The sequence below is a fragment of the Panicum virgatum genome, chromosome 1K (assembly GCF_016808335.1).
Source record: "Panicum virgatum strain AP13 chromosome 1K, P.virgatum_v5, whole genome shotgun sequence".
In the NCBI taxonomy this organism is placed as follows: Eukaryota; Viridiplantae; Streptophyta; class Magnoliopsida; order Poales; family Poaceae; genus Panicum; species Panicum virgatum.
Window position 1 is genome coordinate 32,836,072 of NC_053136.1, and position 9,971 is coordinate 32,846,042.

At 47.7% G+C, this 9,971-nt stretch overlaps 1 protein-coding gene across 1 annotated transcript; it reads left to right on the top strand.

Moving 5' to 3' along the window:
* Positions 1-5,190: 5,190 nt before the first annotated feature.
* On the top strand, positions 5,191-8,170 carry LOC120703015 (uncharacterized protein DDB_G0271670-like). The gene is made up of 2 exons (XM_039987022.1): positions 5,191-5,605; positions 7,245-8,170. Exons 1-2 carry the CDS (start codon positions 5,405-5,407, stop codon positions 7,797-7,799), a joined length of 756 nt encoding a protein of 251 aa, XP_039842956.1. The 5' UTR covers positions 5,191-5,404; the 3' UTR covers positions 7,800-8,170.
* Positions 8,171-9,971: the final 1,801 nt, after the last annotated feature.

The following is a 9,971-nucleotide window of genomic DNA, read 5'->3' on the forward strand; positions in this document are numbered from 1 at the left end:
CTAGCTAGATGGCGTCCAGCTGTAGTGTGTACCGTCATCTTACGCAACCGGCCGGATCGGAGGGAGGACGTTAGCCTAGTATATAGGACTATTAACAAGTTTTCCAAGGTGTCATGATGAAGAGCGAGGTGGAGGCAACGGAAACTTGTGGCGCAAGACATGCTTACATGGTGGCCAACGGTGTGCTGGCTGAGTGTGGCGCCTGATGAGCTGTCATGAACGATTAGGATCAGGTTATTATAAGAGGCAACAAAACTAGCGGCATACATACTGCATGAAGCCACTAAGCTACTGTATGGTTAAGAGCATGCTTATATGGCAGCAGAGAGTTGTGCCTAAGCTTTCATGAACAATTAAGAGCATGCTTATAGGCTCACTGCATGCTATATATTATATGACACCTATTGATGAGAAGCCGCCTAAAGCTATCAAAAACAGTGAAGAGCAGGATATAACATATATAAACTAGTTGAACACGTTATGCTCAGATGGCAAACCAAAGGGCCGTGGAAAGATGAGAAGAGAGTAAAAAACGGATGGATTTACTCTCAAAAAAAAAACGGATGGATCGGAGATGGAGGAGAAAGAAAAAGCATGCCCATGTCTAGCGGCCCCTACCTTTAAGGCTTTAAGCTATCATGAACATTTAAAACCAAAGTAGGAGCCAATGGAAACCACTAGCACACTCCAAGTTTAGATTGTAGCCAACGATGCTGAAGTGCCTACTAAGCTATCATGAACCATGGCACACTCCACACTTGGATGGTAGCAAGTACTAGTGCCCATACATGCTTCTGAGTATACATGAACATGCTATGCGCTGGCTTCATGCGAATTGCGTGACCCATCCATTATTTATGTGTTGGCGCTGAAACAACAATATGATGATCAAGTATTAGAGCCTATTGTTGCCGGAAAATTCGGTGCGATGAATCTTGTAGAGCACGACATGCTAAGGCCTGGGAGTTATGCTTATTTCCAGTGCAGGTCCTGCTTTTTAGGTTTGCAGCGTGCCAGTTAACTTGACATACAATTGACAAGGAAAAAACTTAATCAGTAATTAACAGGGAACCTATTTTCCAAATAATTCAATAAGATTGATATCGGCCATACTCCGATACGCCAACAGGACCATCGGCTATAGAACCGATTCTCCTATGATAGCAAGAATTAAAAACAAACCCATTTATAAAAAAACTCATCTAGCTTATTGAACTCAATTTATTGTCACCATTAGTTGGATAGGACCTAATCCAGACAATGCTAACGGATCGAATCGAACCGATGAGCTTAGCTTGATCATACCACTCAAAGATAAGATCTAATCGAGACAGTCTGATAAAACCAATCTAAACAAATCATCTGATAAGATTGACTATGGCAAGGTACAAGATATATCAATTTTAATATAAGATAAAAATTGCTAAACCTATCGGCTATCAAGATTCTGCTGAGAAAGTGTTAGAAAGTAGCCGATAGATCCTCAATCATTGTTGAATAAGCTGTGATATTACATAAAAGATCGGACCTAACCAAGACTATCATATATGTGTGATTAAAAGAAATTGATAACCGGTGAACTCAAACAAATTAAACAAGAGATTGAAACAATGGTAGCCTTGCCTAACTTATAAGAGATCAGATAACCGGTAGATAAACTAAATGAAATTACAGCGATGCGCCCCTAATTAAAGCTTAGCAAATCTGATAAAGACAATACTACGAGCAAATCAGAGGTCGGACCTAACCGATGCAGCCCTGCTCATGAAGAATACGTTGAGTTCTACTCTACTCCTACTCCTAGAGTTTGGCGTGATGCCGAAAAATAAGTTGTATTGATGTGTTGATTGTCCTTTTACAAAATCTCAGGTCTGCTATTTATAACCTAACACTAGGACTCCTATCCTCACACGACTTGGCAAACTTAATAAAAAAAATAGCTAAATCTACTATATTTACAAAAGCTTTCTAAAACAATCGGATTCCTAGATCTTTTGATGATGTCATCCTCTCGTCCGAACCACTGGCCGCCTTCTACCAACATTTGACTGTGCCTTGACTGAGCTAGCACCATCTTTGACAAGGCCTCCAAACCATCTTAGGCCGAACAGGCCATCGGCCTTTCTGGAAAAATTCTCCATCGGCTCAATCTCCCTTGCCAAAATTACACTTGCAAAATTTTGACATCAACACATACCCTCCAATTTTGGAATATATCAATTTTGTTCCAAAATTAATGCACGTCACGATGATCTGTTCCCTTGAGCCAAAACTAAACATTGCCTCTATTTTCTCCACTCTAAGCAGTCTTTTCAAATTACGCAATTGGCACTCGATTCCTGGGCCTAGAAATTTTGTCCTTCATAAAACCCATCACACGGCCGCCTCTTCCTTCTTCCTCTATGCTTCTCCCTCCTTGCTAGGAAAACTGTAGCATCTCTGTCAACGAACAATCTCAAACCCTTCTGTGCCATTAATCCGCCTCAAGACCTTTTTCAGCAATGCCGGCGATCACCTACATCAACATTCTTCGGTGCATCCTCCGCCGGACTCCATCAACAAAACCCTAGCTGATTCGGATCTTCCTCAGCAATTCCTCTACTCGCATCGCGGGCACTTCTTCAGTAGCGATGGTGGCGGCTTCTTGCAACGTTCTAGAGGTATAAGAAAAATCCTCAACCCCACACATGATCGAATATTGTCTCTTTACTAGCCCTCATATAATACATCCATCACCCGATTATTCCTATCAAACTCTCCATTTCCCCTTCTCATTTCACTATAGGCTATGAAGAACACAATTTTAATCCACAAAGAAGAAGGTCCCTCTTTGTTGTACTTAGGACCAATCGGCAACCCTGACCCAGTTGAATTCATTAATCTAGAAACCAATCGGCTACCGTACAACATTCTTCCTTGGATTTAGCCGATTGGGGATAGAGTTTTTCATCTGGGCCTAATATGATTCCTGAATGGAGAAACTGGTATATGTGGATATCGGCAACCAAACAGAGTGTTACGGGATGAAATGGACATCGGCGGCCAAAGCTTCAACCTTTCCTGATAAATATTGAAAGAGCATGTTGACAGCGCTCAAGTACCATTTTTAGGCCATCAAATCCTGCATAAATGCATAAAAGATAAACATCAATCTAGTGGTAGGGGTTTATTACTAACTATTTCCACAAGTGTTGCTAAATATTTGTATGCAGGTGTAATAAGGGAGAAAACACACATCAAGAGCAAGGAAACACACTTGTTAATCCAAGGCAAATGGCGTCGACCAATCAAAGCGCGTTATTCAGCTTGACATAGATGCATGGGCCCACCAGAGCAAGCTACCAACTTAAAACAATGTGGACTCAGGAGAAACCGACCTAAGGGCCCACCTAGCTAGCAGTCTCCCAACCAAAGGTGGGCTAGTTTGGAGCCAAAATCTGGTCGGCCAACCGGTCCGATCAGCCGACCTATGGTCATCACAACTGACCTTGGGCTTTGATGTGGCGTCTCCTCATTGGTTGCCAATGGCGGTTCCAAGTGATTCCACTGCAACACCCAGCCGTGTACCCCCATGGCTCCTTCTTATAAATAGTAGAGGGGAGCTCCATTTGGTGACACACCACCAAGTGTGAGCTTCACACAACACTAGCTAGGGAGAGGGCAGATGTATTCAGGAGGGACGCCGGGTCTGTCGGTGCTCTTCTCCGAATTGTACCTTTACGAGAGTGAGAGGTAGTTTGAGAGAAGTGTCGGGGTTTTGGCACTCTGCTCCCAGCTTGTACCTCTAAAGATGCTGCTACATTCTTCAGTGCTAAGTAAGCATTCATGGTTCTTATCTCTAGTATTATATTTGGTTTAATATATGCTAGTAGTGTTTATAGTTGAGTGAGATCAGTTCTCTTACTCGTGGGTTCGTCGCTTATATGGAATGCTGTAGTTTGTTACGGGCCGAAATATGTAGTGATGGAGGAGCTAGGGACCCGAGGTCCCCAACGGGCCCACCTCAATAGCGCCAGCCCAGAATTCCGTTGGGCTCTCCCGAGCGAGCCCACAAAGTACCTAACGGAAACCACCAAATAGGGCCCAACTCGCTGAGTCTCCGACCCCCCTGAGAAAGCCACATGGCGGCCTCCCAACCGAGGCCCACTCCGTACCAAGCGGCTTGAGCAGGGCGCATGAAGAACGCCGCTCTGGAGGACGGGCATGCTGGTCAAGCCAGTCCCCGTTCCATTGTACGCACCGCCCACTCCTGTCGCACGCCACGCTCGCATGCCCAACAGGACCCGCTGACAGGGTCACAGTGTAGACAATAATTACAACGATGCGCCTGTAATTAAAGTTTAGCAAATTTGATAAAGACGATACTCACGAGCAAATTGGAGGTAGGACCTAACCAATGCAGCCCGGCTCATCGAAAAATACATCTGACTCCTACTCCTAGAATTTGGCCTGATGCCAAAAAAGAGATGTGTTGATTGTCCTTTTACAAAACCCCCAGGTTTGCTATTTATAACCTGAAACTAGGACTCGTATCTTGACATGACTTGGCAATCTTAACCGAAAAGAAATAGCTAAACCTACTATATTTATAAAAGCTTTCCAAAATAATTAGATTTCTAGATCTTCTAATGACATCATCCTCTCGTCCGATCCGTAGCCTGCTGCTAGATCGCCTTCTACCAACTTTTGACCATGCCTTGACTATAAGCTAGCACCAGCTTTGACTAGGCCCCCAAACCATCTTAGGCCGAACGGGCCATCGGCCTTTCTTGAAAAATTTCCCATCAGCCCAATCTGCCTTGCCAAAAATTATACTTGACAAACTAATAATATGAAATGATGATCACACACGCACAAAGAACATGGTTTATCTTCATGTTAGCACATAAGACTTTTGCCCCCATGGCTTTTATATTTATCATACCATGCATGCATGCATGTAAATAAACCACAATTAGCGTTGTTCAACAAACATGGAGCATATCTCAACCCAAATGTAGTAAAGCCAGCAGTACTTGGACCTCCATAACCCTGCCAAGAAAATACCCTCGACCGGGACAAAGCTGGAGGAAACAAAACAAGAAATCGACCAAAGATAGCTCATCAAGAAATGAGCCAAGGATTACACATGGCCTAGCAGTATATAGCAGCAGTGGGCGGCTGCAGCGAGCCCATCCCCGCGGAGGACTCGCTCGCTCTACAAAGGCCACAGCTCGCGCGGCCCGCAGCGGCGACAGCGTCGCGCTGCCCCACACGCACCCACAACACCACCGCAGCGAAAAGCACCCTCGCTCCTCCTTTCCCTTCGCCCCCCCTTCCTCCCTCCGTTCCCCTCGCGCACACTTCTTCCTCCACCCACCACCACCAGGCCGGCCGGGGCGCCCCCCCCACTCCCCTGGCCTTGATGACTACTGCGCCCAACATCGAGATGATCGCCTCCTCGCTGCGCCACTGCTCTCTCAGCGGCGGCGGGAGCGGCCGGCGCCGGGGAGGCAGCGGCAGGCGCCGCGGCGCCGAGGGCGGCGACGACAGCGAGGGCGTCACCGTCGAGCTCAACTCCGACGTCGCGCTACCCTACCACTGGGAGCAGTGCCTCGACATCCGGGTACGTCGCGGCATATACCGTATCTATCTAGGGGTTTCCTTCCTTCGTGCTCGCTGGGTGGGTTGCCCGCCGCCATGGCCGCCGAGGCTCCTCGGCGCGGCGCCCGCGGGTTTCCCAATCATTGGGCCATAAATGCCCAACAGTCTACGAGGTAGGTGTGCGGGCGCCGGCGGCGCGTTTGCTGGAACCGGAATGGATGGATCAATCATTCCCTCATTAATGGCGAAAGTGGCGAGCAGGCCGGTCGGATGGGGATAGGATTTCCTACCTTCATTAACTCGCTCCCGCCGGCCTGTCCCCCTCTTTTGTTCTCTTGTTCTTGGATTCTTGCCTTGCGTGCGTGTCCCCCCCGGTTCAGATCAGCTTCTTCCTCCTTGTTCTTCGGTTCCTTCCATCCCTCCCCGTGTTTGTTTTTTGACGGATTGTTTGGTCTGGGCAGAGATTTCCGGATTGTTGCCATCTCTTTGTTTGTGATTAGTCCCGCAGATATTTCAGGCACTGCACGCCTTGGCGCTTGTTCAATTTGATCTTCTTCCTGCTCTTTTCAGTTCTTCTTCAGAAAGGGAAAAAAACCCCGAACTTGTTTTTCGTTCTGGGTCGAGCTCAGAAAGATTGGAGTTTTCAGCATTGAATGCGAAGCCTCTCATGCATATGAATGCGCTCTTGTTCCATCTGCTTGTTCTCTTCTCCCAATTTCATACCGTGGGGGACTAATTAAGGCCGGGTTCAGATCTGTTTGTCTTCTCAATCCTGACACATCCCCGCGGATCCGGTCCTTTTTAATGTGTCTCTATCTGGAACTCCAGAATTCACCGCGGATTTCTTCAGGACCACCACGCTCTGCTGTTGGCGCCTCCCCTGCAGCTTAATCACCGAGCTTAATCTCCTGCAGCGCGCCAACTGCTTCCCCGCCGCAGAGAAAGAAATCTTTGCGTTGGAGCTCATGCCCTGCCTTCTGACCCACGCATTATAAACTGGAAAGGCCTGCAATACGCAACTCAAAATGTCCCCCCGCGTTTACTTTCATCCTGAAACCAACTTGCACTGTTGGCATGTGATTCTCTCCCTCACAAATTCAGAGAACCCAAAGGAAAGAGAGCATCTTTTTAACATCATCATCATAGGCGAAAAGTCCTTCCATCCGCAAGCTTTTGCTGAAAAGCTCCTTTCCATCCCATTCCCTGAGGAAGAAGATCGATGTTGGTGAAGGCGTGTTTGGTGGTGCCGTCCTCCTCTCCTCTCCAGCCCTGCCCAGCTGCAATCTGTTCCCTGGTACCTCCATAGTGCCCTGTCACCCCTAATGCCACTTGTTTGTGGGATATAAACAGACAAACAGAACATAACAAAGGAGATTTGTGTTGTATTTGATCCAGAGCATTGGCCATCTGCTCAGTCCCCTGTAGTACTCTGTGCATCACTAATGGTTTTTGCAGCATTAATGATTCTTGCAGACTGCCCGGCCGGCAAGTGTGTACTTGCAGATTCTCGTAATCTCAAGTACTAGGATTAGTCTACATGCGTATAGCTTTCTTGGACAGCAATTGCAATCTGATATAGTGATATCTAGTCATGTACGTTCTTGCATTCTTTTAGCAGATTCGTGATGTATATATTTGTATATCTGAGCTGATTTGTGCAGACGGGGCAAGTCTACTACAACAACTGGGAGGACGGCACCCGCACGACGGTGGACCCGCGCACGACATCGGCCTTCTCGCCGACGCCGCACTCCACGTCGTCGGCGTCCCGGCGCACCCGCCGCGCGTCCACCCAGTCGTCCGGCTACACCTCCGTGTCGTCCGTGGGCGCGGACGTCACCGGCGAGTGGCAGGGCGCCGTCGCCGGCAACGACAGCGGCTACGACAACGACGACGAGGAAGAGGACGACGAGGAGGACGGCGAGGAGGAGGAGGACGAGGACGAGGCCGAGAGCAGCAGCACCACGAGCAGCAGCTCCAGCAGCACGGGCAGCAGCCGGGGCTCGGCCGTCTCGTCCACGCTCTCGTCCTTCTCCCCCACCGACGAGTCCGGCTCCGGCGACAACGGCGGCGGCGGCCTCGGCGCCGGGCACGTGCTCGTAGCGGCCGGGTGCCGCGCTTGCTTCATGTACTTCATGGTGCCCAAGCGCGCCGACGTGTGCCCCAAGTGCGGCAGCTCCGGCCTCCTCCACCTCAGCCGCAACGACTACGCCTGAGATGGATGGTGCCAGCCAGCTCGCCGCCGCCCCTAGTTCGCTAATTGTAGGGGGACCTCTTCGCAATCGTTCAAGCTCTGTTGCTTAGGCCTTGGTACATCTTCCATAAGACTAGGTTTTTTGCCCCCGTGCGGAGAGGTCCCCAAATCCAATCTTTGCCATTTGATTCCTGCTACATTGTACGCCAATTGCCAATGTATGGGAGCAGAGAACAACCTTTTCCTAGCTAGAATTCTTTTTTTACTTCTCATTTTTAGCTGCTGTATTTTCCCTGGATGTCACTGTCCCCCCCCCCCCCCCCCCCCCTCTTCACCTCTGCTTCTGAAATTTCTTGAACAAGGTAGAGAGAGACTGACCCCTCTTCATCTTCATTTCATCTGTTCTTCACTTACCCTCTTCAACAAGGGAATGAATGACCATTTAGCTTTGTTTTTGGGATTGGGCATTGCCATTTTCCAGGCAGGTTATCTCCTTTCTCATGTGGAGTATACACATGCCCTTGCTTTGGTAGCGTGCATGTATGTACATCAGACCAGACCAGCATTTATGAATCGTATGATCCAGAGCATGGTGTACATACAAGTTTACCAACCACTGGTGGGCCGGGCTGCTTGTTTTCTGGCGGTGCAATATTCTTTTGGTGTGTGGCTTGGAAGGGAGTGTATGTGTAGTAGAATACAGACGATGCGCCTGGCCTGGCCGGGCCTCGCTCCTGTTGCATTGCTGGTTGCTTGCTGCTGCTACCTCAGCCAGCAGCTCAGCTCGGCCAGGCTAGAGCTGAGCTCTACTCCCTCCGCTTCCGGTCCTAGCTACCATGTGCTCATCCGTATCTGACGCCGGCCCTGCCTGCACCTGTCATGCCATGCATGTTCCTGCCAACCAAAAAATTCCTTCACTTGTGATGGAGGGAGAGAAAGGCATGCTCATCAGTTAGGTTTTTCACACACATATACAATTATGTATATATAATATATATGTATCTTTTGCTTTTTCTTGTTCTTTTTTACAATTATGTGTAAGATATGGGGAGGGTTTAGGGAGTGATATCAGATTGCAGGCTGCAGCTGGTTCACGTGCAGCAGCTGTGCTGGCGTGCTACGCTCTCGTCAGTGGAACTGGAATGTTTGTCATGTACTGTGCTATCCTTGGGTTTAAAACTGGAACAGTACTACGTTTTGTGCATCTTACTCTTGTGGTTATCGGCACTTAAAACCTAGCTATCCTGTGCTAATTCTTTATTCTTGAACACATGCTTTCTTGCATTGGCTTTAGTGTGAACTTGTGGAGCAATATATATAATAATAGTGGGACTGGGCGTCTTCAATTAGGGTATATGAAACAGAGCAGCAACTTGCAAAGTGAATTATGCTTTACACCTGCTTTTTATTCGGCAAGTTCTAGGAGGAGCACGACGCATGTTTGTTCCCTCTCTTGTCCTTTTCTTACTCAAGATACTATTTAATCAGGGTGTTGAAGCTAGCATTAATGATCCGATCTTGAAACCTAGAAAAGCAGAGGCGCTGAATTAGTAGCATGTTTGTAAAGCTTCCTCTTTTACACCTAGAAAAGAAAAGGGCTGGCTGGAAGGAGACAAGTCCACAACACATGACATCGCGGTGAAGCTACAGACAAGTCTGAAACCATACGGACAAGGCAACAAACACATCAAACAAAAGAGGTATGCTTTTGAGAGGCCCTGCGCCATCCCCAGCAAAGTACAGCTAAACATGTAACCAAGTAGGTAGGAGATTCTTCACCACCCTACACTAACCCTCTTGTTTGTCTCTCCAATATTTGTTCTTTTGTGTGTATATATATTTATACTCCTACTTATGTATTTCTCAGGACAGATACACTCCTACTTATGTATTTCTCAGGACAGATACACACACACACACACAAAAAGAGTAGCAAACTTGTGTTTCTAAACCAATGACAGCATCATTCATGACTCTTTTTTTTACTGGGTAGCTCAAATGGACAATGGTTATTTACTTATTTATTTGGAGTTCTGGGAAAGAGAACAAATGTCCTGTATAGCACTTTGGAAGGTTGCAAGAGGAGAGTGAGATCGATCGCACACACGATGGTTGTGCACGCATACGACGATACAACAGCAGACGGGTGGAGCTAAAAGATTTGATCTTGGGGACATGCATACGCATGAATATA